This window comes from Canis lupus, chromosome 8, assembly GCF_048164855.1.
Source record: "Canis lupus baileyi chromosome 8, mCanLup2.hap1, whole genome shotgun sequence".
NCBI lineage: Eukaryota > Metazoa > Chordata > Mammalia > Carnivora > Canidae > Canis > Canis lupus.
The window spans coordinates 38,311,744-38,339,718 of NC_132845.1; the positions used below are offsets into that span (position 1 = coordinate 38,311,744).

General features: G+C 52.6%; 2 protein-coding genes across 9 annotated transcripts in view; one reads left to right on the forward strand and one right to left on the reverse strand.

The window, feature by feature from the left end:
- Positions 1 to 23,315, reverse strand: part of IFT140 (intraflagellar transport 140) — an 80,372-nt gene extending 57,057 nt beyond the window's left edge. Inside the window, exons 1-12 of one of the 6 annotated variants that reach the window (XM_072835217.1) lie at positions 23,194 to 23,212; positions 20,316 to 20,422; positions 19,494 to 19,671; positions 15,298 to 15,519; positions 9,030 to 9,151; positions 8,718 to 8,860; positions 6,952 to 7,127; positions 5,793 to 5,884; positions 5,104 to 5,210; positions 4,312 to 4,457; positions 987 to 1,190; positions 798 to 870 (exon numbers count right to left, since the gene is read on the reverse strand). In XM_072835217.1, the coding sequence (XP_072691318.1) occupies positions 798 to 870; positions 987 to 1,190; positions 4,312 to 4,457; positions 5,104 to 5,210; positions 5,793 to 5,884; positions 6,952 to 7,127; positions 8,718 to 8,860; positions 9,030 to 9,151; positions 15,298 to 15,519; positions 19,494 to 19,640 (1,432 nt within the window). In that variant the 5' untranslated portion in view covers positions 19,641 to 19,671; positions 20,316 to 20,422; positions 23,194 to 23,212. Of the gene's footprint in view, positions 1 to 797; positions 871 to 986; positions 1,191 to 4,311; positions 4,458 to 5,103; positions 5,211 to 5,792; positions 5,885 to 6,951; positions 7,128 to 8,717; positions 8,861 to 9,029; positions 9,152 to 15,297; positions 15,520 to 19,493; positions 19,672 to 20,315; positions 20,423 to 21,574; positions 21,592 to 22,172; positions 22,276 to 23,026; positions 23,045 to 23,193 lie in introns of those variants that run through there. The other 5 variants (XM_072835218.1, XM_072835215.1, XM_072835214.1 and 2 more) reach the window with 5 other exon arrangements.
- A 1,937-nt stretch (positions 23,316 to 25,252) lies between these two features.
- CRAMP1 (cramped chromatin regulator homolog 1) overlaps positions 25,253 to 27,975 on the forward strand; it is a 55,104-nt gene continuing 52,381 nt past the window's right edge. Inside the window, exons 1-2 of one of the 3 annotated variants that reach the window (XM_072835233.1) lie at positions 25,253 to 25,405; positions 27,409 to 27,770. In XM_072835233.1, coding sequence (XP_072691334.1) covers positions 27,410 to 27,770 — 361 coding nt within the window. In that variant the 5' untranslated portion in view covers positions 25,253 to 25,405; position 27,409. Of the gene's footprint in view, positions 25,406 to 27,329; positions 27,771 to 27,975 lie in introns of those variants that run through there. The other 2 variants (XM_072835231.1, XM_072835232.1) reach the window with 2 other exon arrangements.

The window sequence follows — 27,975 nt, forward strand, 5'->3', positions numbered from 1 at the left end:
AGGTCCTGAGATGGGGAGATTATCTTGGATTATTTAGGTGGACCCTAAATGCAACCCCAAGTGCCCCTATAAGAGGGAGGTAGATTTCAGACAGGAACAAGGTGACAATGAAGGTAGACTCTGGAAGAATGTGATCCAGCCAGGGATGGCCAACAGCCACCAAATGCAGGGAGAAGTGAGGAACAGACTTCCCTAGAGCTCAGGAGGTGGAGCGGTTGTTGATGCCATGATTTGGGGAACCATGAGTTTGGACTTCTGAGCTCTACAGCTGTGAGAAAGTAAATGTCTGTCTGGTTTGCGCCCCCGGTATGGCAGCCCCTGCCACTCTTGTAGGCATGTGCTGAAGAGGGAGGGTCAGGGCAGCCCACGGAGACAGGAGGTGCAAGCTGATAGAGCATGTCTGACTAATCTATCCTCAGATTTCCAGACAGAGGCTGGCCTCAGTCAAGATGCCATGGGGCTCGCTGTTCTGCGTGGTCTGGAAGCAGTTCAGAAGCTGGGTGTGTAGCAACCCCCTTCCTTGGCAAGCACTGTTGATGTTTATGCTCATATAGCCTTAATTCCCGACTCTTTCATTGTCCCGGTGCCTGGGAGGGCTTCTTGGCCACCTTGACTGGCTTCAGTAAGGTGATGCCCAGCAGTATGGAGCCAGAGCACAGGTCGAAGGACTGACACAAGGGGCTCCTGGTGGTCCTCTGTCAACCCCCTGCCCACAGCACTGGCACCAATACCCCCATTAGATGGTCAGAAAATAAAACAGGCTGCTATGAGCCCCCTCTAGGGAACAAGACTCCTACCTGCATTCCGTAATGTGCCTCCAGAAGGCTCAAAGACCATCACCTGTTTTCCGTTCCAGACAGCAATGGCATCCTAAAAAAAATCATGGAAATTAAGAAGAGACCTGCCACCCAGACCCCTTACCACCCTGAACAACTCAGAAAACCGGCCAGGTCCTTTGTCAACCCCATGGCCACCCTTGTAGTCACCTTGGTGGTGAACACTCCACTGACGTGCATGTCTATACGCAGGCTGTGTGTCACCCCCGTGGACAGGAAGGACACGCTCAGTAAGCTTGGGGAAGTCTGCACCACGGCCACTTGCTGATGGAAGTGTGAAGACATGGCCTGCTCGCTGAGGATCACCACGGAGCTCATGTTGTTCACTGCCAGGAGGCTCTTCCGGGAGCCCCACTTCATTCCATGCCACAGGGACAGAGACAAAAGTATGAACAAAGAGAAGGGAGATGCAGGCAGGAAAGTGTTATAAACATAGGATTCATCAACAATTTTCCTGGCACTATTTCCTCTCATCAGTGTAAACTGATTTAAAAATTTACTAGCATAAAATATATACTTTAGAAAATCTTATAATACTGACACCCAAGTTGTAACGCAACGGGCAAACACTTACATGGCTCTTCTGTCTCATGTCTGTCTTTTTTTAAAAAATATTTTATTTGAGAGAGAGAGAGAGAGAGAGAGAGAACGCGAGAGCACACCCGCTGCAGGGGAAGTAGCAGGCAGAGGGAGAGGGAGAAGCAGGCTCCCGCTGAGCAGAAAACCCAATGATATGGGGCTTGATCCCAGAATCTTGGGATCATAACCCGAGGCAAAGGCAGATGCCCAACTGACTGAGCTACCCAGGCACCCCTGTCTTGTGTCTGTTCTTACTGGTTGTTAATTTAGGGATGTTTATTTTTTACAAATGGAGAGCTAGTGGACATGACATATTAAATTATCTGGCTCTCCCCAGTGATGTGAAATGCTGCTTTCATAATTTCATATTAAACTTCCAAATCTTTCTCAGTCTGTTCTGGGATTTCCTACTCCATTCCAGTGATATGTTTATCCATTCCCGAGTAAGCACATACTGTTTTAATTAATTGCTACAGTTTTGAGATATATTCTGGTTTGTAATTCGGAAATGTTCTGATTCTCTATACATTTTTTTCTTTGGCCCTGTGCTCTCCTAGATGAGTTTATTTTGTTGAATTCTCCCAGAAAAGAAAAGGGTTATTATTTTTACTGGGTGTATAGTAACCTGTACATTTACTTGGGAAGAAATAACACTCTTATAAAACTGAAGCTTCTCTTTAAGGAACACGGTATGCATGTGTCACCCTGTACTTGGTTTCTCATTTACGTCCTTTAGGAAAATTAGTGTGGCTCTTCCTATTACTTCACATCTGAGAAAGTTGTACTTTCTCTACAGATCTGTTAATATTCTATGCTATTTTGAGCTATTTATTTTGACTTAGTTAAGATATTTAACTAATTCATCCAGAAGCTATTTTTACCTGTGGCCTGAGAGGAGGCTCTAAAGGTAACCCCCAAAGTGCTCTGCGGTGCCCTCAGTGATTTGCTAGGTACATCTTCCTTTCATGGCTAGGCAGGATTAAATAGATTCTGTCTCAGAGGATTATACTCAGCAGGGGTGAGAGACAGGTGAGGACCCTGAGGTGGCAACAGGCAGAACTGGGGGAAAGTAGGAGGAAACAGTCACCTCGTTCTCCAGAAATCACGTGTGAGGCAACACAGTTCAGGAAAATCTGCTAAATCTGGTAAGAACAGTGTCTATGACCCCCGCTGTCCTGCCTCTCCCACTTGGTATGCAGGAGCTCCCCTGGGCAGGCATGGCCAAGAGGTCGGCTCCCTATTCAGCACCCAGGTGGGGCTACAGCATCTTCCTGGGCAGCGTTTCTCATTCCCCCAACTCCATGCTGTGGGAGGTGGGGTCCCTTGGGCTCACAGGGTGCCTGAGAACACTGGGCCCCCATGCCCTTGCCCCAGCTCGCTTACACTGCAGATGCTCCGTGCTGGGAGAGGCTACCTGAGAAGACCAGAGGCTGCTGCGTCCAGCTCCCTGCTCACAGAGAGGCAAGTGGCCACTGTCCCCACACCCAAGCTCTGGAGCAGTGACTCAGATTTTTTTTCCCCCAAGGGGAGATGTAGTCCATAGGAATAGAGAGCTCTGACAGGTTCCTTAAAGAAAGTGACCTCATTTGAAACACAATGTGGATAAGTCCAAACCTAAGGATGCTCTTCAAGAGACTGGAGGTTTTAATGGTGGTAAGCTTGAAGAGGAGGCTGGAAGCTTCCTGAGCGCTACAAACTCCACAGCAGGCCAGACCACTGATCAGAGGGATCTGGAGAAGGACACACTTAGGAGGAATCTTCCTCAGTCAGAACAAACCATAAACCCTGAACTCAAAGAGCACACCTGCCCAAATCTCATGGGACTGGACTGTGGTGTAAGTGATGCCCGGGGGTGCTGCAGGAAACCATAGAGCCATCGGCCAGCACCTGGGGAGGCAGAAAGCTCAGCAGCTCAGGGGACAGGACAGTCAGCCCCCAGAGCCATTGGGGAGACCATCCACATGCCCAAGGCCAGCCCTGTGAGAAGTGATGTCAGAGGCTCACACTGCAGGGGAAAGAAACACCACCACAGTGGTCCCACCAAGTCACTAAACAAATAAACAAGCAAACAGCGGCAACATGCCCCAAAGGAGACCATCCACATGCCCAAGGCCCCCAAATACGGACCATCACCAGAAAGACAGTATTTACAAGGAGAAAAAGCATATGCTCAAGAGAAATAAAATCATTAAGTCCACAATGAAAGTTGTACACAAATGTTCACAGTAGCAGAGTTCACAAAGTCCAAATGTGGAAACAACCCAAGTGTCTGCAGACAGCTGGAAGGATAACAGAAGGTAGTCTGTCCCCATCCCTGTCCCTGCCATGGGTGCTACTCAGCCATAAAAGCAACGCGTAGCTGCCATGTGCTGCCGAGTGGGCAAACCTGGAAAACATGATGCTCAGTGACAGAGAGCACGCATCCATGTCTACAACATGCCCAGACAGGTGAGCCCACAGGGACAGAAAGCAGAGGAGTGTCTGCACAGAGGAAGAGTGGGGGTGGGGGAACTGCCGACACACACAGGCTCTCCTTCTGGGGCGCTGATGGTGGTCTAAGAGGCATTGTGATGGCTGCGAAACTCTGAATATGCTAAAAGAAAATTGGGGGATACCTGGGTGGCTCAGTGGTTGAGCAAAATAGGTATGCTACAGAGCTCGATAAAGCTGCTTTCAGGGTAGGTAGATAGGTGATAAAGGGATGGGTACACAGGTAAGATACAGATGACTACACGGCCACAATCCCAGACCCACAATCTGAAAGCCCAAAGCCCTTTATTCTATTGTTGTTATTTTTACATAGTCTTAAGGTGCATAACTGACAAAAATAGTTAAAAACCAATCACTTCCTCCACTTTTGCAGGATGAGAGCACCCTGCACCCTGGTGGCTTGTACCTTAATCTGTGTGATGTTGCCTTCGAGCTCACTAGGGGTCTGAAAAATCCACCTGTCCTTGCCCTCTGCCACTCGGCTGCTCTGGGGGCCTGGCAGTTTTCTCCAAATGGCTACTCGCCCTTTATCGGTGCCCGCTGCCAGAAGACCTATCGGTAAAAACAAAGTTCACGGGAATTGAGTGGAAGGTTAAAAGCAATAGGAATCTCTCTTCCCTGACCATGGCTCTGAAATATCCGGGCATCAGCCCCCTGCCCAGTGACCTCCAGTTCTGTACCTGTTCCCACCTGGGAGGATGGTGCTGGGGACTGTTGGTGCTATTTTCTGTCAGTCTCCAGGAGACCAGGGGCCTGTCTGCCTGTCCAGGGCAGTCCGCTTGTTCGGGGCTGCTTCCCCAGGGCTAGCATGGCACTTAGCGCTCAGCAGGCACATCTTCTGTTTCTCTAGCCTCCTCTGTACATACACGCGCGCGTGCGCACACACCCATGCATACAAGGACATACACAAGTATTTTTAATGTTTCTCACACTTTTTCTTGTGGTTTCCAGAGAGAAGAGAGGTCAACTGCATGTAACTAGGTTGGTCACCCTTTCGAGCCAGCCCCTTGGCCTTCATGTATGCAAGCAAAGCTGTACTGTCACTTTCTCATTTCCGAGTGACTCTGTTCAAGTGACTCACAGTCACTACCGATTCACCATTCTTTGAAGAGCTGCAGTCCTGTCATCGTTCTGCAGCCCCCAGAGCGAGGCTGAGGCCACCTCCCTCCCACTCTTGCACCTGCCCGAGAAGTCTCACCTTTGGTTTTACAGTAAGAAACACAGTTTATGTTCTCAGCTTTTTCAAAACCAAACTTCTCTGCTGGACTCAGCATGTAATTCTCTCCACCTTCTAGATCCCAGAATCTACAATGAAAGGAAGAGAGCTCCCTTCAGGAGCCGCGTCAGGGGCTGCCCTCAGCCCTGAGGGTCCTGCTCAACTTGCAGAGCCATCTGGAAGCAAGCACGCCCTTGGGACTCTGATATGAACAGACTGCCAGCAATATGTTTACATCTATCCAATGCCATGTTTGTAATCAAAGGGAGCAGGGGGCTGGTGTGTGACACCAGCTCACGAGAATGAAGGGACTCCAACCACATGCAGTAACATAAGGAACCACCCCCTCCCACATCACACAGAACTGAAGCAGCTGGATAAGTAAACACAACACATGATTCCATTTACACCAAGCTAAAAAGAACAGGCCAAAGATCCACACACAGACATCAGGACAGTGAGGAGCCTACACTGTGAGGGCAGAGTGGGGATGCCTGGGGTCTGTGGTATCTTTGCTTTTCAATCTCAGACCTGGTTATATGGACGTGTCCAATTTGTGAAAGGTCATTATAATCCATATTTTTCTGTATGTATGCTACACTCCAATAAGAATATTACTCCAAAGAGACTGGATGTTAATGGCAGTGCTCACTGAGGAGCCAGGCTCTTACCTGAGAACAGGTTCCCCTATGGCGGTCACAAGCACGCTGCCTTCAATCAATGCGATGTCTGCCCGGCAACCCGTCTTCCCGCTCAACTTCACCTGATAATGAGAAATAACCCAAAAGAAGCATGTTGCTCTCATCAGCCCGGTGTCTCTGGTGTGTGTGGTGCCCTGGTGGAGACTTGACAGCTGGGCAGGTGCAGCATGGGTGTGGACATGGGGAAGGTGGCCTTGACTCTGCAGTACTACTCTTTGTTCGGTATTAAGTGGTTAATAATTACAGTTGCTGTGGGCATGGCACCTGGTAAGTGACCACCAAGCTGAGCCGAGTTCGGGCCTGACCACATCTCTCGAGCAGCTGTCTCGACCCCGTTCTGCAGAGGACAAACCTGTCCAGGGCCCCCCAGCCAGTGAGCGGCTCAAGGGGATCTGAACCCAGGTCCACGGGACTCAGGGACTCTATTTCCAACTATTGTGCCAGGAACACAGAAATGCCAGTGTGAACACCGACTTACAAAAATCAATCAACTCTGTAATCTACAAGAGTATCTTTAGGGAAAGTCCCGAATTCTTGGAGGAACACAGATTCCTCTGGTACAAACCAGGGAACCAGGAGGGCAGGGAGGACCAGTCCTTGGTGAGCTGCACACCTCGAGCAGCATCCAGTGCCGGGGCACACCCCACAGCATCCTCCCATCAGCAAGAGCCCAGGGCGGAGCTGAAAGGCACCTGCACGGGGGTCTCACTGTTTCCCAGGAGCCACAGCCAAACATCTGCTACCCAGGAGGGAGACTGACCCTCGGGCAAAACCACCTATGTGTGTGCTTGGGCCAGGGACAGCTGTGATAGAAGCGAGTATGCTCATCTACGCACAGATGGGAAGCCAGATCATGTTCCCGTCCCACCTATCTCCACCCCTAGGTCAAATGAGCCATGGCAAGGTAAGCGGTTCTTCTGTGTCACAGGAGAATATACAGGCTGTGAGCCAGCCACTCAAGGGGGCGCAGGCCTGAGCGAGCCCAGAGCCTCCCACCCCTGTCCAGTGACACCTGCAAAGCTCCTGGCAACCGCGCCGTGTAGGTGATGCCACTGGACAGCTCTGTCGGCGTGGTGTGGCAGGTTTGGCCTGGCCCTGGCCGAGGCCTGCTGCCCACTGTCCCGCCTACCTTCATCACTTCCTCTGCTTTGCCCTCGGGCCTCACCACGTACAGAGACAGCAGCAGGTTCTGCGTGACCACCACCAGGGCCTCCCTCTTCTCGATGTAGAAGAGCGTTTGGATGGAGCTGTCTGTGGATGCCACCTGGGTGCTCTTCCCTTTCTCATCCACGTAGAGCACTGTCCCTAAGGGCAAAGGGGTCAGTCCAGGGGGCGTGGCACTTGCCTGCGGCACTCATATCTACTTACAGACCTTTGCAAAATAAACATCCTCATCATAAAAATTCACAAATAAAACATTTTAAAAACATCCGCACATGACCTCCCAGGCCGTCTCTGAAGTCACTTCCACCATTTCACCCCGCTGTCCATTCTCCGGGGTGCCACCTGCTGAGGCCCAAGCGATGGCCCTCCCACATGGCTGGCTTTCCTGCTGGCACTCTTTGTATCCATAGGCATGTGTCCCACCCCAGAGGCCTCTCTTCCCTTGCCCTGCCTGGCCTGCCAGGTCCTCCTTGTCCTCCAGGTTCCCTTTGGGCTTCTGAATCTGTGGGGAGTCTCCTGGGAGTGCCTGAAGCAACTCATCTCGGCCGCACAAACCTCCTCATTCTCCCGGCCTCCTCTTATCTGTTTCCAGGGAATACTTGGCTTCCCATTCAACTGGCAGGCTCGAGGTTGTGCAGGGGCCCATGGTCGGCATGACACGACCATGCCGGCACTGCCTCTGCCTCAGTGAGCATCGGTGGCAGGCTTGGCGACACACTCTCAATGTGTTCACGCAGCTGACATTTGCGGTGAGCTTGCAGGCAGCGGTCTGACAAGGGGAGATCTGCCCCCGAAGCCCACAGCTGCTGCCTAAGGGACAGGACCAACCCCGCCAGAGCCAGGCCTGTCCCCACTGCACACCTGTCTGCTGGGCCCTCTTCGCACACCATCTTCTTGACTCCTTGCCAGGGGGGCCTTGTGCTAGCATCTTCCCCACACTGCCTGAGGTTCCATGCCCACTCCTATCCCTCAGGACTTCCTCAAAGTTCTCTCCACCAGCTGTCCCCTTATCTCCAGAAACAAATGGTATCTCTATTTGAAAAGTGACAAAAGCCCCAGCCCCTGGCAGCTATCCTCTGCTCTCTTTTCCCATCAGGGCTGAGCTGCGTGGAAGCACGTCCTCCAGAAGCTCAGCATCTTCGGGAAGCTCACTTCCTTAATCTCGCTTCTGCAGCACACATACGTGTGAGTGTCCTCCACGAGCGTAAACCACTCTTCTGTCCCCTTACCCCATACTGCACTTATCGGCTGTCACTGGCCTGTCTCCCTGCTGACGCTGAGGATTCCGAGTCCAGAAGGTGGACTTGACACTGACCATCCGCCAAGGCTGGCTGGTGGCTGCAGACAAAGCCCGCGCCCGTCCCGCCCGCCGCTCTCCCTCCCAAGGTCAGCCAAACAATGACAGGTAAGGGTGCTTCCCCATCACGAAGAGTGAGCAGCAGGACCGCGGCACTGTCCGTCCTGCCGGGAGCAGTCAGGGAGTCTGCTGACGGGCAGCCCCGTCATGAGAGCCCTTTGAATGCAAGCAAAGCCCATTCGTCTCTATCAGGACAAAGTGAGGCCCCTCTTTGAACACTGGATAAGTAGCCGCCGAGGGCTGCTAACGCATCGCTCCACAACGGGCACACACACAGCCTTCTGTTTGATGCAGAAACATCATCTCTTTGTTTAAAATCCTTACCAGACCCTACAATGCTTCCTCGTCCTAGAATCCCCACCTAAGTCTCTCACCATCCATCAAGCTGACAAAGAATGATAGTCCCTCTTGAGATCCCATTTTCAGGAAACTTCCAAAGCCAGTTTTCCTCCAGTTAAACATGTCCAGGGCTCTCTCGTCACCGCTCACAGCTGCCTTCGCCAACTGAACAAGGTCCCTTTGAAAGGCAGACATGAGGGAAGTCAGGATTCCTTCTAGGAAGGTGTTGTCACTACAGATGTGCTCAGAGCAGCAGGAGGCTATGACTCGGTAAGGAGGAGCCATGGCCTGCCCCGCACCAGCCCCAAGGGAAGTAGAGATAAGGCCACCACATGAGCTCTACTTACTCGCCAGGAGGGGGGAGCCGGAAGATACAGTGAGTTAGGGGTTTTCCGTGGTCGTGTTTCAGCAGGGGCGTCCCTTGTACTCGACCTCTTTGGTCCAACCTCCACAAGAGCAGGACACCAAGCTGGAAAACCCAACGCCGTGGGGAGGAGACACATTCTCACAGAGTGACCAGTGTAAAGCAAGAGTTATGCTGTGCCACTGAAGACAGGCTCGTTCCTCTTCAACAAAACTACAAAACTGCTACACATGCACTGCTGACTACAAATCATTAAAAAATATTCCAAGAAGAAACCAGAAGCATTTCTGTGTGCCCTCTGCTATCCTTATTCCCTGGAGAGAACAACAGTCACATGTCCAGCTTTTAAAACTCAGTTTTAGAATAGATTCAGATTTGTAAAAAGTGGCAAGGTTGGGGCACCTGGGTGGCTAAGTATGTTAAGCATCTGCCTTCAGCTCAGGTCATGATCCTGGGGTCCTGGGATCAAGTCCTACATCGGGCTCCCTGCTCAGCGAGGAGTCTGCTTCTCCCTCTCCCTCTGTCCCTGCTCATCTGCTCTCTCTCTCTCGCTCACTCTGTCTCTCAAATAAATAAATAAAATCTTTTAAAAAAAAGTGGCGAGATCATTCAGAGAAGTCCCATTGTCTACCTCGAGCTTCTCCTATTAGCAGATCGTACTTATGTGGTACAGCTCTCAGGATCAATCAGCCGATACTGACCTACTGTATTAACTAGAACTGTGCTTTAGTTACATTTCCTCAGTTCCTCCCTAACGCCCGCTCTTTGTCTCAGGATCCTCTTCGGGAGCCACAGAACATTGGGGTGTCACATCTCCTTAGGCCTCTCTGGGCAGGGATAGCGTCTCTGACCCTCCGGTGTTGAGGACTGCGCAGGGCTGCTGCGGACGTCCCTCTACTGGGACTCGGCTCATGCTCTTCTCACGACTGGACTGGGCTGTGGGTTTGGGGAGAAGGCCAGAGATCACGTGCCCTTCTTGTCACGGCATGTCAGGATCGGTGTCGTTGCCATGATGTGTCTGTGCAGCTGCTGCCCCTCCCCTCCCGGCTGAGGTCTCATCTGTGACCTTGGCCCCAGTGAAGTCCTTCTTCTTTCTCCTCCTTTCAGTCCTGTACTGTTTGGAAGGAAGTCACCTCCTCGGGCATGAACCATCTACATAAATCATTTGGGGTTCCTCAGCATGGAGATCTGTCTCTTCTCCACCACTGACTTAATTATTAAACCACACAGTTATACCATGACTGATGTCACAGACGTTGACTTGACTTCAGGTTACAATCTAGCATTGCTTTGTTTATGTTGAAGTTCCAGCTTTGGCCACTGGAGGTCTTCCGTTAGCTCCTGTGGGCCTCTGACACACCCCGTACTGAGGGTTTTGCGAGCACTTCCTATCTTTCTGGTGCTACAGATTCTTTAGGCTCACTGGCCCCAGTCCTACAATCAGCCATTTCTCCAAGGAGCCCTGGCTCCTGTTATTGGAGGAAACCCAAAGAAACCAGCATCTGGGTGCCAGGTATACCACACGTTCAGTTTTTAAGTCATCAAGTTCTCAAACTGAGGATGCCAACCAGCGCTAGAGGTAACGGTGGAGAGACAGTGCCATCAGCACTGGCCCGGCTGGGATGCAAGCTACACTTTCCCAAAGAGCACTACTTCCATCTGAATCCATTTGCAAGGGGCCCTTTGCTCTGAGGCCCAAGAGATCCTCAAGGTGCTCCTCCCACTCAAGGTCAGTGGACAAAGGAGTGCCTATACTCTCCCTCCTACCCTTCTTTCAATCCGCAGGTACTCCCAACATCCCCACAGGCAGGCCAGGGAGGACGACTGTATGACTGTATCGCAGATAGGAATTGTGGTTTCCGAATGCAGATGATCCTTGAACAATTCGGGTCTGAACTTCGTGGGTCCACTTGTATGTGGAATTTTCGCGGCAAACACAGTATAATGCTCTAAATGTATTTGCTCTTCCTTATGAGGTTCTTACCATTTTCTTTATTCTAGCCTACTTCATCGTCAGAACAGTACGTAATACATGTGACACACAAATTATGTGTTTGTTTTTTTTAAAGATTTATTCATGAGAGACAGAGAGAGAGAGGCAGAGACACAGGCAGAGGGAGAAGCAGGCTCCTCACAGGGAGCCAGATTCGGAACTCGATCCCAGGACCCCAGGATCATGACCTGAGCCGAAAGGCAGACACTCAACCACTGAGCCACCCAGGTGTCCCCACAAAATATGTGTTAATTGACTATTTATGTTATTGGCAGAGCTTCGAGTCAACAGTAGGCCATTAGTAGGTAAGTTTCAGGGGGTCCAGAGTTCTACTGATTTCTGACTGGGAGGGAGTGATACCCTGAACCTCCAAGTTGTTTGAGAATCAACTAAGAGGATCAACTGTAACGTTGGCCTTAAAAAGCAATTTGCACAGTAAAGCTCTCAGAAAAGTTACAATGAGTCGAATGTGCTCTACCTCAGGTTTCTAGATAACCAGGGTTAGGCTGGAGACAAACCCTGAGTAGTCTCATCCTCCTGACGGCAACTTTACTCAACACAATTTTATGCAATCAGACTTAGACAAGTCCCCCCAGAAGGCAAGAAAGTTACTCCTGAAGGCAAGAAATCAGCCCTATGCAAGAGCAACTGAAGAGGACTTCGGGGCTCTACCCAAGGGCAGGGTGGGCTGCCAGGATGACCAACTGCTCATCAGAGGGCTCAAGTTTCAGGCCCACCCCGACCTCCAGGGAGGGGACAGCCCCCCCACCCCATTCCATTGAATCCATCGCAAATGACCAATGACTTAGTCCATCAGGACTACACAGTGAAGCCTCCATAAAGACCCAAAAGGACTGGGTTCAGAGAGCTTCCAGGTAGTTGACTACCTGGCGGTGTGGGGGGAGTGGCACCTGGAGACCCTTGGGAGCTCTGTGCCCACCCCAGGCCTCGCCCTGTGTATCTCTTCATCCAGCTGTAGATTCGTCTCCTCTATCCCACCCTCTGATAAACTGATAACATGAGCCTGAGCCGCTCTAGCCCAACTGGAAGAGTCTGAGGAGGGGGTCTTCCACTGTAGCCTGTAGTCAGAAGCACAGGACTGGGGACTGGCATCTGGGGTGGCGGTGGGGGCGGTTAGGTGGGGCCGAGCCCCTCATCTGTGGGGCTGATGCTGTCTCTGGGTGCACGGTGTCAGGACTGAGCTGAACTGTTGGCACCCCGTGGTATCTGAGGAATTCCAACTGCCACCATGCTGGAACTGGCTCTGGGAACCTAAAAGAAGTTCTTTAATAGTTTACACTGAAGCTGTCCAGAGCTGTATCGCCATGTACGAGGTGTCCTGATGCTCACACCCAGCTCTGTGAGTGTGCAGGGAAACAAGACTTGTTCCAGGTGCTGTTTTCACCTTTACTATGGAGCTTCTTCTAATGGACACTTTGGGCAGCATCCGCCCAGTGCCCCCTTTCCAGGCTGACTGTGCCCATGTGGTCACTGGCCCCAAGCTGGGCTTGGGACAGAGGAGGGGAAGGTGTCTCTGGGTGGATGGTAGGGTGAATGCCTTAGTTTCCAGCAGCTAAGGGTGCTGCCTTGTGAACGGGGTGAGACAGGGGAGAGAGATGGCTGTGGCACAAGGGGCACACTGCAGGAACATGTATGCCCACTGGTACCCCACTCTTGGTCTAGACGTCCTGAAGCCAGCTGTCCTCCTGTCCTGGAGACTGTGGGACATTCCACTGGCCTCAGATTAAGTGTCCCCCCCTTACTTCAGGTAGTTTGGGTTGGTTTCACTGGTAACCAAACACACCCTAACCAAAACACTCTCTGGCGGGAGATGAAGACCCTCGGTCAAGCCTGGTAAGGAGGGCTCTCGGCGGTGCAGCACTCTAAGTGCTCATTAATTTGTTACTTCTCTTCCTGCTTGAACCTGTTATTAAATCAGGACTAGTGCCACCTTAGATTTTCTTGGAAGGACCAGGATTTCTGTTCTTAAATATTTTGACTCAAAGGGCTTCAAGAGCACAAACCTGGGTTTACTTGCATGCCTGAGGAAACTGCTTTATAAGCAATTTCTTAATATAGTCAAGATTAAGATAAAATTTGATGATATCGAGTTCTTTCATTCCTACAGAGGATCTGCTGAGTGTCCCACAGCAGGGAGAGGGGAAAGATCACCAAGAAACTAGAAGTCTGAGGGCAGGCAATGTCATTAGGTGGGAACTGAACTGAAAAACAAGAAAAATCTAGAAAAAAGGGGAACAAATTGATACCAAAATGGGTAAGTAATTTGATCAGAAAGGATACATAACTGGCTCTTCCAAGTAATAGTCGCTCTTTATAGTGAGAGAAATGCAAACTAGGACGTTCTAACATGGCCTTTTGTCAGTAAGATTCTGAATTTGGGTCCAGCTGTCTGTGGGGGACACACTAGTGTGTAGGTGGGAGCTGGAAGTAGCCCCACAAAAGGAGGCTTGGGCACCCACCACTAATGCTCATGCCCTGGGACCCGGCCACCTCACTTTGAGGAGCTTCTCTGAACTTCCCCATGCGTGAAACAACGTAAGTAGAAGGTTACCCACCGCACCTCTGTTTAGCAAAAGACTGAAAACCATCGAAGTGCTTATTAGCAAGAGCTGGCAAAGGACATGGTAACAGGCTCACATACTGACATACAGGCTCAGATGGAAGGAAGCTCACAGTGAACAAATGTGGAGATGTATGCAAGGTAGGCGTAAAATGAAAAAGCGAGAAAACAGGGCAGTACACATCATGCACTGTCACTTCTGTGAAGACGAAGGAGACTGTACCCTCCGTGTGGTATTTCCAGCCCAAACTGCCTCGTCTAAAGAGGACTGCGAGGAAACGATCCAGCAAGTCTCAACTGAAGGACATTCTACAAAATAACCAGTCTGGACTCCTCCAAATGTTGGGGTCACCAAAGACCAAACACAAGAGAGGAGGAGAGGACAAGACCAGGGAACAGTTCATAATTAAGGAAAACTAAAGAGAATGGACAGTGAAACACAAGGCATGGTCCTTGACCAGACTCCAGATTAGGACAAAATCCACCACAGATGTGACAGGACAACTGGAGAAATTAGGAAGTGGCCTGCACGCCAGGTGCCGACTTTAGTGCCAGTCTTCCAGAAAGTGAAAGCCATGGCACAGCTACGTGGAGATGCTTGTCCTTAAGAGGGCAACGCCAAAGGACTGGGGTGGGGAGCGGTATGATATCTGTTACAAACTCAAATAGAAAAAATAGAGAGAAATAGAAAAAATAGAGGGTAAAAAAATAGAAAACAGATGTAACAAAATGGTTAATAACTAGTGAATTTACATAAAGGATATACGGTGTTCCCTATGCTATTCTTTCAATACCTGTAAAAGTTTGTAATTTTTCAAAACTGGAAATTGGGGAAAGAATGCATTTGTATGTGCTGGTGAGCATCTGAAGAAACAGGAGAAGCTTCTTGAAGCTGTGGGCACTGGAGAGTGGGTGGGAGGGGAAAGGAGTGGATGGGGCGGGGTTGGAGAGTCTCGTCGCAATATATATTCCTTTTCATACTTTTTGGACTTTGAGACACATAAACGTGCTACCTGGCACGTGTGACATGAATCAGCATGTCGTAAAATTTTTGCCCTAGGTCTGTGAATCAATTTAGGTAGAGACCACGGTTTCTCAACCTGGCAATGGTTAACACTTTAGGTTGGAAAATTCTCTGATGTGGGGTCTGTCCTATGCATTACAGGATGTTGAGCAGTATCCCTGGTCTTCACCCACTAGATGCCAGGATATGCCCCGGCCTGCCACCACTCTGACAACAAAAAATATCTTCTTGGTTTTGGCTCAAATGTTCCCTGGGCCAAAGTGGCATGGGGAAGAAGCCCTGAGCTATACAGCAAGAGCCAGGGACTCCCAGGAATGAAGAAGCAAGCTTAGGGAAGCTAGTGATTCAGGGGAGCCATGAAAGTGATAATACCTGAAACAGTCACTCTGCCTTTATGAATATAGTTTCCTAGAAAAGTTAACTTAAATAATTACAGACCCACCTCTGCTACAGTGTGGGATGGTGGACTGCAATTTGCAAACCTTGCTTCCATATGAAACAGAATCTGCCATGACATACAGCAAGATCAACTGAACTCAGCAACCACATATTCCTAAAATTTTGGTCTTTAACAGCCTTCCCAACATGTGTCCCAAAGAGCACTGAAAGGGAAGAGTAGAGATCTGGCATCAGCGTCAACCACGTCTACTTACCCTGTCCCCTGACACAAGGCAGTTGCCGTTGGGGCTCCACTTGAGAACGGTGATGTCGGTGGTATGTGTCGGGGGGACCGCGTGCTGCTCCTTGTCCTGCTTATTAAACACCGTCACTTCCCCAGTCTCCCAGCCAACAGCAAGGATCGGTCGTGTTGGGTGCCAGCACAAGGAAGTGACCCGGAATGACCTCTCAATATGTGTATCGGACACATGCTCACCCTACAACAGGCAAGAGGTAAATTCCGTATTATAAAGAGACAGCTATTTTGGGAATTTCTGGCTAATCAATATTGAAATCAGCTAGAAGATATAAAAAGCTGTTTTTGTTTTGTTCTTAAAATCTTACTGTTTTATTTGATGGAGAAAGGGAGCAAGTGAGCACACAGTGGGAGTGGCAGAGGCAGAAGGAGAAGCAGGCTCCCTGCTGAGCAGGGGACCCCAGGATCACGACCTGAGCCTAAGGCAGATGCTTCACTGACTGAGCCACCCAGGCGCCCCTATAAAGAGTTGTTTACTAAGTAATGTTGAACTTAATTTTCACAGAAATGCCAAGCTGGCCCTTAGCTACGCTCTGAAGGCACACAGTTAACACTCAACCTACCACGCTGACAAGCTTAGGAAGAAGTATGACCTCATACAAGGGCTTGGTTGCTAGCTAGCATTTTTTTTTTTTTAATTATTTATTCATGAGAGACACAGAGAGAAAGAGAGAGAGAAGCAGAGACACAGGCAGAGGGAGAAGCAGGCTCCATGCAGGGAGCCCCAAGTGTGGGACTGGATCCTGGGTCTCCAGGATCACACTCTGGGCTGAAGGTGGTGCTAAACCACTGAGCCCCCCGGGGCTGCCCATTAGCTACCATTTTAATGGCTTCCAACGCAACTTTATTTCCAAAAACAAGCAGTGGGCCAAAAAGTCAAGTCTGTTGATCCAAGGTTCTTTTTTTTTTTTTTTTAAGATTTTATTTATTTATTAATGAGAGCTAGAGAGAGAGCGCACGCGCGGCAGAGATGCAGGCAGAGGGAGAAGTAGGCTCCACACAGGGAGCCGGACGCGGGACTCGATCCCAGGCCCCCAGGGTCAGGCCCTGGGCTGATGGCGGCACTAAACCGCTGAGCCACCTGGGCTGCCCTGATCCAAGGTTCTAAGTGCAATCTCTTGGGTGATCCCCAGCGCTTTTTCAGGGTCTGCAAGGCCGAAGTTATTTTCAGCCCCCTCTCACTTACAGACTGTTCCAGAGAGAGTTTATAAGAGTGAGGAACTATGTGCAGGGAGGAGGACGTCAGATAAAGATCCAAGGGCAGGCGGGTGTTACTATGACCCTAGCTGCTTCGCTGAAGTTGCAGGGGTGACAGTGAGCCTGCAGAGGGTTGAGAATCGAGTCCTGTGTCGGGCTCCCCACAGGGAGCCTACTTCTCCCTCTGCCTGTGTCCCTGCATCTCTGTGTCTCTCATGAATAAATAAATAAAATCTTTTTTTTTTTAAAAAGGGGTCCAATTCTTGGTTTTGGCTCAGGTCAGGATCTCAGGGTAGTGAGATCAAGCCTTGCATTGGGCTCCACGCTCAGTGGAGAGGCTGGTGGGGATTCCCTCTCCCTCTCCCTCATCCCCTCCTGCTCATTCTCCCCTCCCCAGTACATAAATAAATCTTAAAGAAAAAAAAAAAAAGAAAAAAGGAAAAAGATGTGTTGAAGTCCTAACCTGGTGCCAGTGACCTGACCCTACTCGGAAAGAGTCTCTGTAGGGGATCAGGTTAAGAAGAGATCATTAGGATGGGCCCAAACCCGATGGCTCGCGTCCTTATCAGGAGAGGAAAGGGAGAGGGACACACAGGGGAGACACATGGGACCACAGAGGCCATGGGGTGATGCAGGTACCAGCTGAGGACTTCTGAGGAGAGCCGGCTGCCACAAGAATCCAGGACAAGGCCTGGCACCCGTCCTCCCCAAGGGCCTTCAGAGACCGCGTGGCCCTGACTTACTTCAGACTTCTGGCTTCCAGAATGGCAAGGCCATACTTGTGTCTTAAGCTACCCGCCTTGTGGTAATTTGTTACGGCAGCCACAGGATGCCAGGAGTTTCCAATGGCCAGTGTGGCCAACAGGACTGGACCAGGGTGCACAGACAGCACAGAGGGGCTGTTTCTGGTTAGGGGCGGGGACTGATCGTGGAATCTATTTTACGTCCCTAAATATGGCCCCAAGGCTAAGGAGCAGGGCTGAAACAATTATCTACATCACAGCACTCTTTTTTTTTTATTTTTTTATAGGACTCATAATACTGAGACTCTACCTCAGGAAGCAGTGATACACATAACACACACATGCACCAAGTACCACACATGCACCACACGTACCACATTCACACCACACGTATACACGTATACCACGTATTACATACCATACACACCACATATATATATACCACATACCACACATGCAGACACACCACACTCAGTCCACATATATACACACCACACGCCACATATGCAACACACACTATATACCACACATGCACCACACACACCACATACCTACACATGTACCACATAACATACACACCTCATACCACACATGCACCACATACCACGTACTACATACACCATACATACAGACCACACACACGTATGCAATATACACATACACCACATGCGGACACACATGATATATACCACACACATCACATACCCCTTAGTGTACACACATATAACACACAGCACATACACCACATACCATACATATGACATGTCACACACATCACAGCCCCCGCATAGACACCATATACAACAGGATGCACCCATCACATACTACAAATTGTAGCATACATAAACACCACACACATCACATACCCATCACACGACACACATACCACATGCATACACACTACATACCACACACATACCACACATTTCCCTCACATGACATACAGAACATATACCACTCACACCACACATACATCAAGTACCATAGACACCACACAACATGCACATACCACATTACACCACATACCACACATGAAACACACACCCCATCTACTCACACATACAAGCACCACATACCACATACTATACACACTACACCTATCATATACCACACACAACACATGTATGTCATACACCAGATGCCACACATGGCACACACACACAACAAATACACATGAAAGACATACCATATGCCACACAACCACATACCACATGTATACCACATACATGTATACCACACAGTCACATACCAGACACATGACACAACATATACACACCAAAATCATGTGACAGACACATCACATACAAACAAACCACATGTACCACATGCTACATACACACCACACACATATACATCACACAACACACGAACACCACATACGTACATACTATACCACATGTGACACATACCACTGTCCACACCACACATGTACATACCACATACCCACCACATACGTACTCACCACATACCCATTATATACATACTTACCATATGACACACATACCACGCACACCACATACCCCCACATATGCATACTACATACCACACACATCACATATCACACACGTCCCCCACACCACACATATACACACCACACATATACACACCACCACACCATATACCACACACATACCACATATCATACCTGACACACACATCATATTACCACATATACTACCCGACACATACCACATCCCACATACATGGCACATACTACCTACCACAGACACCACATAACACAGACCATATGCACATATATCACACACATACACACCACATAACACACGTATGATACATAACACATACACCACAAATACCACATACAACACACAGGACACATACACAGCACTACATACATCACATACCCCTCACTCTATACACATTACATACCACAAGCTCCACATACCACACACGTACCCTACCACACATGACACACACCACACATATACCACATACTACACACCACACACAGGCACACACATACAATATATCCTCTCCATGGCACACATGACATATACATCACACACATGCATGGATGTACCCCACACACAAGGCACACACAACACGCACACAACCCATACTGCAATACTCTATACTCATGTACATACTCCCCACATGACACACACCACACAATGCACATGCACACACGGGAGAACAAAATGAACATAAGAGCCAGAAGCCCCAGAAGTCAGAAACATGGCTTCCTAGGACTCACTTGTTCCAGATATATATCCACGCTGCCTCCTGCAATCCTGCTGACGGAGGCAACCGCCAGGAATGGATGAACAGGGTGCCAATGGATGTGGGAAGGAGACTCGACAGAGTCTGGGGCTTCTATTGGGTGGTCAAAGTAGAGGGCCATGATGAAACTCGGATCTAGTCAGGGCTGAAACCTGCAGGGAAGAAAACAGCTAAGTCCTGTTGCTTTTGAACAATAAGAAATGACTGTACATAGAATTAGGAAAGAGAAGCATCACAAACCTACCATCATAACACACTGCAACTTACAAATGCCCCTTAAGACCATGTGGAAGAGATCTCTAACAGGGTTAAAAATGTATAATTAGAATCAAGAAATTTGACCTGAATGATGCAGGGTGTGATGGAAAAGAATAAAACACTGCCATCAAAATAGTAAGAAAAAGTCTAGTCACCTAGTCCACTAGGTTTACCTAGTGCATAAACCTTGATTATTCATTCCAGTCATAATAAAGACAATTTGCATTTCTATAGCTGACCTTCAAGCAAAAATTTCACACCAAGCAGAAGCAAAACTGATTCACAGAAATACATAGGAAAAGCTAGGATTCAATTCGTGAAAACCAAAGCCTATCTACTACCTCTGGCTCTCAGATGGTAGAAGGCAACAGGGTTCCTTTGTTAGAAAATCAAGAAAACAAAGCCGTGGCACTTGTAGGAAAGCTGAACTTGATTAGTTTCCCCAAATTAACATCTTTCTTCCCTAGAAAAGATGTGCTTATTGCCCCTTTGCAGAAGGGGTAGGATGGTGAGTGACAGAATGGTCACTACTGCCCACCTTTCATACCCTGGAGGCACTTTGGGGATCCTAACTGGCAGAGGAGAATATTTGTAGGTTGCTTTGCTCTCATTTAAAATTTTTCAGCGTCATGCCCATTAGGATACCTGGTATTAGAGAAAGAGAAAATAACTGTTGGCAAAGATGTGGAGAAATTGGAACTCTTGCACACTGCCATTGGGAGTGTAAACGGGGTACAGACGCCATGCACAACAGTATGGCGGTTCCTTAAAACTGCAACACAGAATTACCATATGATTCAGCAATTCCAGATCTGGGTATATCCCCAAAAGATTGAAGGCAGGGACTTGAACAGATCCTTGTACACCCATGCTCATGGCAGCACTATCCACAGTACCAAAAGGTGGAAACAACCCAAATGTCTATTGACAGATGACTGAATCAACACAATATGGCGCATACACAGAATGGAGTACCATCCACCTTGAAATTCTGACATGTTACAACATGGATGAACGGAGAGGACATTATGTTCAGTGAAATAAGCTGATCACAGAGGGACAAATACGGTGTGTTTTCACCTATAGGAGGGACCTAGAATAGTCAAATGCGCAGAGACACAAAGTGAAGGGGTGAGTACCAGGGCCTGTAGTGCTGGGGGACAGGACTTTCCTGATTGATGGAGACAGGGTTTCTGTTCAGAACATGTTAGTCTTGCTGAAGGATTGTGGGGGATGCTTACACAGCATGTCAGTGTGCTTAATGTCACTGACTCGTTTAGGTACAAAAAACTAAAATGGTAAGTTTTATATTACGTATATTTAACCACAACAAAAACTTGTGCTTTTAGCCATGCAATACTTGTACCAGAGGAGGCCTTGAAGGCTCACTCAGTGAAAAGCTACAGGCACGTAGATAAGGATGAACAAGTACCTTTCAGACACTGACGTTTTTCTTATGAATATATATGCTGAATACTAAAACAAAGGCACACATTTTGAGGTGGTGTTCTCACGGCCACAGAGTGAACGGCACATATTGGGAGTTCCTGGTGGAGCAGCCAGGCGCTGGCTGGAGTGGGAGGGGACAGCTACACTGGCCTGAGCTCCCACTTTGGAGTAGAGTACTTATGCAAACTTTCAAATAAAGTCATTAAAATGAAAAAAAAAACACATAAAAACCTGGACACTTATATATAGCAAAAGAAAGCTTTCAAATTGAGATTTCACGTGTTGCAGGCAACCAAGGGTCGACATTTTGAGCTATGGGAAATTTGTATTCACATTTAACAAGTTTACCTTATGCAGATATCCACCTGAAAAACAAGTAAATTTTGTTAGACTGATAGAAAAAGAATTGCAATAGCGCTTAAAGAAGTTAAACTTGGTTTAATCTCCAACATCATTTTATAATAAGCATGTACGCTAACAGACCTTAAGTGACTTTTTTTCCTGCCTGGGGTTTTCTCAGAGGCTGCATTCCACCTTTAGATACTCGGGAAGCCTCCCTGTGACTTCACTTCTAGGTTGTTCTAGGCTTCTCCCCAGCGTCCCCATAGACCCCTGCACTTCGCTGGGACACAAAAGTGTGGTTGACTGTCCTGCACCTGCAGCTACTACCTGTCCTGCAGGGGGAGGCCCTGGCCGCATCCCCGGAGGGAGGGCAGATGCCCCATATGCGAATATGATAAAGACGTTTACTAGCAAGGAAAGATGCTCTCCAGGTTTTTGTAAGGAGTTGCCAGGCCTGATGAGTCCACAGCGGTCGACTGTTGGTCGTTCCTTTTACTTGTGTTTTAACATTTTTCTACCACAAAGAAGTACCACCTTCGTAATCAAAGAACAAAAGCTAGGAAAGCAAACGCGGAGAAGAGAGGACTGGCAACACAGACTTCACCTGACCACACGGATTAGCGGCAGCGGAGCAGAGTTCCGCGCTCCTCCTCTCCTTAAACTCAGGGTCTCCAGAAGAAAACATAAACATTCGGCAAACGAATAAACTTTGGGGAAAAGACAAAAATTCCCTTTGTTCTAAGCAACTTGCTCAAGTCCCCACCAGCAGGGCGGGCCCCCCCAGGGCGCCCCCCCCCCAGGGCTTTAGCGCCACTGGACTCCCCTGAGGAACTCGGATGAAGGTGTGAGGGACGCAGGGCTGCGGGGGCAGGGGCGCTGTGAGGAGGCGGCGGGGAGGGGGGCGCTGAGAGGAGGGGCGCGGGGGCCTGTGAGGAAGGGGTGGAGGGTCTGAGAGGAGGGGGTGGGGGCCCCTGAGAGGAGGGGCGCGGGGCCTGTGAGGAAGGGGTGGGGGGGCCTGAGAGGAGGCGGCGGGGGTCTGAGAGGAGGGGGCGGGGGGCCTGAGAGGAGGGGCTGGGGGGAGCCTGAGAGGAGGGGGCGGGAGGTCTGAGAGGAGGCGGCGGGGAGGGGGTCTGAGAGGAGGGGGCAGGGGGCCTGAGCGGAGGGGGTGGGGGGAGCCTGAGAGGAAGGCGCAGGGTGGGGAGGCCTGAGGCGAGGGCGCGGGACGGGGGGGTGTCTGAGAGGAGGGTGCGGGGCGGGGGTCTGAGGGGGGCCTGAGGGGAGGGCGCGGGCACGAGGGCTCGCCGCCCCGGGCCCCCAGCCCCCGGGCACGGAAGCGCAGGGTGGCGGCCTCGGCCGGACGCGGTCGCTGTCCCCGGGGTGGCTGCAGGGCCCGCGGCTGTCTCTTGCCCTCCCGCCCGCCCCCGACGGCGCCCGCGGTGGCCGTCCTCCCGCGCTGACCTCCGACGCCGCGCCCAGCGCCCGGCCGAGGCCGAGTGGCCGAGGGAAAAGGAGCCGGGAGGCCGCGGGCCTGGCGTCCGCCCGCTGCGCCGTGGCCGCGCTCCCCCGCCGGGGCCGCCCGGGGCCCTCCCCGCCGCTCGCGGCCCGCGCCCTCCCGCCGCACTCACCCGGGCCGCGCGGAGGTGCCGCCGCGCGTTGCCGGGACAACGGCTGCTCGGCGGACGCGGAAACAGCCGAAGGTGAGCGCGGCGGACGCCGAGGCCGCCCGAAGCGCTCGAGAGGCCGGAAAGAGCCGAAGACGATCGGGAGTGTTCGTGCGGAGCCGAGGGCCCGGGCGTCCCGGCTGGTCCCCGGCGGCTGCGAGCTCCGCCGCCCGCGTCTCCCCGGGTCGCAGCCGCTGTCTGGAATCAACGATGCCAGGTCGGAACCGGGAGCCAGGAGGTCAGGAGTCGCCTGTCTGCGCACAGTGGGAACGGGTGGCGTCCTTGCAGGTGTGATGAGGACCGGCTCCCGCAGCTACACCTGTCCGAGCGAGTGGGAGGCGCGGACAGCCAGAAGCTCAAGGTGCACCTTCGTGCTGGGCCTCTGCGCCGCACACCGTTGGCTGGGCTGCATTTTGTCTCATCTCCAGGAGGAGGGTGTGCTTGGAGAGTATTTCTGAGCAAAGCCAGCGGATTCCAGGTAACTTGACGTGTAGGGACTCCTTCGGCGAGAAGGTGGCAGGAGGGTACGCTCTGCTTCATCGCATCCCCGTCGGAAACCAGCCTGACTCCGGGGACGGGTTGCGTTCCCAGAGGCGCTGCAAGGTGTGCCCTGACCTTTTCCGTCAAGTGGTTTCAACTTCGAAATTGACTTTGAATAACAAAGGAGCGTCTTGTCATTAAAGGAAAAAAAAAAAGTTGCTACGGCGAAAAGGTACCATTGTTAAATAGATGAAACGATAAAAGAGGAAAGTGCAGATATTACTGGATCCGACAGTTTGGGTGCCGGATCATATAGGTACAGGGAAGATCCCATTTTTTAAAACCTCATTTTCTGGACGGCTGAGTGGCTCAGTTGGTGAGCGTCTGCCTTTGCCTCGCTGCGCGGAACCTGCTTCTCCCTCTGCTTGTGTCTCTGCCTCTTTTTGTGTGTCCCATGGATAAATAAAATCTTTTAAAAAACAAAACCTCGTTTTCATGGACACTAGATCTTTTTTTATTGAAAACATATGTAGCATTGTGTACGTTTAACATGTACTGTGAAGTGCTTTGATATGCTCATGTTGTAACATGCTGATGTGATGGGAGTCCTATCACGTAATTACAGTATAGGATCATTGTCTATGATCGTCTCACTGTGCATTAGGTTCCCGTAGCTCATGACAGCCCCTTACAGGCCTCGACTCTGGACCCTGGATCCTAGACACCATGTCTCCTGCCCTCCATACATTAGGTCCCTACGGCTCATCACAGCTCCTTACAGGCCTTGATCGTGGACGCTGGACCCTTGACCCTGGACACCAAGTCTCCTAACCTCCCCCCCCGCCCCCATAAGACACACTAGAAGCGAGCACACACTCCTCTAACGCCATGACGGAGAACCAGAACCATGGCCCGAGTGTCCAGCGCCATTCACTACGCTACGGAATTTCAGAAGCACACGCTCAATCTAGTGAAGGGCGCGTCTACGGGATCCAATTGCACTTTTACACTCTGTAGTTTAAAACCCGGTTCGCGCCGGATTCAAGCCTCCGAGGTGAGGCGGCGTTTTCTTCTCACGCATCCGTCAACACGGCCCCGGCCAATCAGGGCCAGGCCTCTGACCCCATTGGCTGCCGGTACCCCAATCCGGAGACACGCACTGGTCCGCACGGACGCGAGGTCGGCGACACAACACAGCCCGCGCCGCGGCCCCGCCCCGCGTCCGTACGTGCGAGCGCGCGCGCCCGCCGCTGGCCAATGGCAGCGCCTCCAGGGGGGCGCGCCCGCTGGAAACCCCGGGCGGGCGCGTCCCCGCGTGCGTCGTGCCGCCCCGCCCCGCCCCGCCCCGCCCCGCCCCGCCCCGCCCCGCCCCGCGCGGCGTCCCCGCCGTCTCCGCCGGGCCGCCGTAGCCGGAACTGCTGCTGAGCGCGGCGACCTGGGCCTCCCGGACCCGAGCGGCGGCCGCGGCATCGGCGCCCGCAGCCTCGTCTGCCGCTCGCCGGCCGCGGAGGGCTCGTGCCGGGGCGCGCGCCGCGCGGCCGCTGCTTCCGAGGCGGGACGACCACACCAGGGTCGCGACTTCTGTGCAGCGGGCGCTCGGGGGCCGGGTCTGCGCGGCCCGGCCGGTCCTGCGGGCGCCCGGGCGGCCCCCGGGGAGCCTGCGAAACCAGGCTGCTGCGAGGCGTTGATGAAGAAGGTGACTGGTGGCAGGGGCTCGGGAGGGGTGGGCCCCGCGCCCGGCCGTCAGGGCGAGGCCCGGCCCGCGGGAGCGGGGAAGGGCCTGTGGTTCGCGCGCGGTGCTTTGTCTGGGTGGCCCGGGCGGGGGGTCGCGACCGGGCCCGGCCGCGGTGACAGCCCCCTTTGTGCGCAGCCCGCCTGCGGCCCGACGCGGAGGGTCTGGCTCTTTCCTTCCCGAAACCCGACGAACGGTGTCGGGGCCGACTCCGCCCGCGCGCGCGGTCAGGAAGGAGCGCTGGAGGTCTTCGGTAAAGGGATTCCATGCCCGTGGCTTCCTTTTCCTGTAGGGGGGAGCTCCGATGTGTGTCAATATCCTCCCGGTTCCGAAAGGCCGAGTCTTCCGTTGCCCAGCCTCGTGTCAGCCAGGACTCCGCCAGGCAGGCGGGCAGGTGTATTGTGTTGTGGCTGCTGCGTGCCCTGCTGGGTCCTGGCTTCACTCTGGGCAGTCGGGGGCAACAGGTCCCTGGGAGGAGGGTCTCCACATTGTGCCCCGGACAGAGGCCCTTCCAGGTATTTGCAGGTCCCTTAAGCAGGGATGGGAAGGTGGAGAAACGGACCGGGGAGAAGTCCGGTGCCAGCAAGTCCCTTAAAAAAAAAAAGTTTGGGTATTTGTCCCGTATAGTTTTAATTTTTGTCGAGGTTTTTGCTTTTCTTGTTTTAACTAGCCTCAGCTAAGCCAGTCAAATGGTTTGTAAGTCCAATTCCAATGGATAAAGCTGTTACAGATCATTTTATGACAAAGTGCATCAGAGCCCTAGTAGGTGTTACTCTGATTTTTACTCATTTGTGCACCTTCCAGCGAGAAAGTCCTTGTCCCTGGTTCTGTATTTCACGGTTGGCCCTTGATGCCTTTGTTCACTTTTCCTTTTTTGAAATGGAAACGTTTCCCTCCTGGGCGGTTGTGTTGACACACAGCTTGGGCACAGTATCAACACCTGTTGAGGAATCTAATATTTATCCTTCTTGTTTTATCACAGATACACATTCCTGGCCCTTGTAGGGCTCATAGTGTTGATACTAACCTGATTGAGTTAATTTTTTGAGTGGGTCTGCGTTCTGGGACGCAGGCATCCTTAGAGTTCTGTTGTCGTTGACATTTCACACGGCCGCGGGTCACAAACCGAATGCCACAATTTTATTAGCAGTTGTCCAGTTTTTGCGCAGCCCTCTTCTGCTGCTGCTTGCATTTGGATCGGGACATGCCCATGGGGTCGCCTGCACGGGTGGCTCCCACTGTTTCACGCCACCGGCTCCTTTGTTGCAAAAGCATTTTAAATTTGTGAATCTCCTCGGCAGCACACAGCTCCCACCCTGGGAGGCAAGATTCCCAGAAAGCCCGAGCTTATTATGACTCTTTATGTGTGTTTTAAGACGAGCAGGCGGCCCGGCCGCCGCGGGCCACCGTGGGGTCCCCCGTGCACGCAGGCGGGGTGCACCCGGGCCCACCTGCGGGGCCGGCGTGCAGGCAGGTGCGCGGCCCGGAGCCCCGCGCGTTTTGGGGGCGGGGAGGGGTGGGGTGGGGTCGGGGGCGCGGGCGCGGGCGGCGCGGGGAGAGGCCCGGCGCGCAGGCCCTGAGCCGCGGCCCGCGGGGTAGGTGCGTCCCGCCCGGCCCGACCCCGGGTCCCCGCCGCCCCCCTGCCCCCCCGCCGCGGCCCCCCGCCCCCACCCCCACCCCGCGACCCCACGGGCCGAGGCGCCGCGCGGGCAGGGCCGTCCGCACTCGGGCCCCGGGGCCGCCCGCCCGCCGCCTCCGCGCCGCGGGCCGCGGGGTCCTGGTCCTGGGGGCGGCCGGGGCGGCGCGGCGGGGCCGGGCGGCGGCGGGGCGGCGGCGGCGGGCGGGCGGCCGGGAGGGGATCGGGAACAAACAACGGCGGCCATGTTGAGAGGGCATCGGTGCGCTAAAGTTGTGGGGCCGGCTGCCGGGCGCGCGCCTCACCGGGCCCCCCTCCCCTGCCCGGCCAGGATGACAGTGAAGTTGGGAGACGGCGGCGGCGGCGGGGAGGACGGGCTCAAGCGGCTGGGGAAGCGCTCGGCCGACGACGACTCGCTGGAGGGCGAGGGGCCCGGCGGCGGGGACGCGGCCGACGACAGCGGCGCCACAAAGAGGGACGCCAGGCCCCCCCGGGACGGCGGCGACGGCCCCCCGGGCCCCGCGGGCGGCCCCCCGGCACCGGCCCCGTCCCCGTCCCCGCCGCCCGCCGGCCCGCAGGACCAGCACCACTTCCTCCGCTCCAGCGTCAGGCCGCAGAGCAAGAGGCTCAGGAAGGACTCGTCGTGCGCTGGCGGCAGCGGCGGAGCGGGCGGCTCGGGGCCGCGCGGAAAAGGTGAGGGGCGTGGGGGAGGGGCGTGGGGGACCGGGGGGCCTGGGGGGACCCGGGGAGCCCGTGGCGGGAGCCGCCGCCGCCGCTGCCGCACGCGCGCAGGACGCCCTCCCGGGCCGCACAATGGATTCCTGGGGTGGGCTCGGGCTCCCCGCGAGGACCGCGACCCGCTCGGGCCGCTACGGCGCACACAATGGTGCGGCGGGAC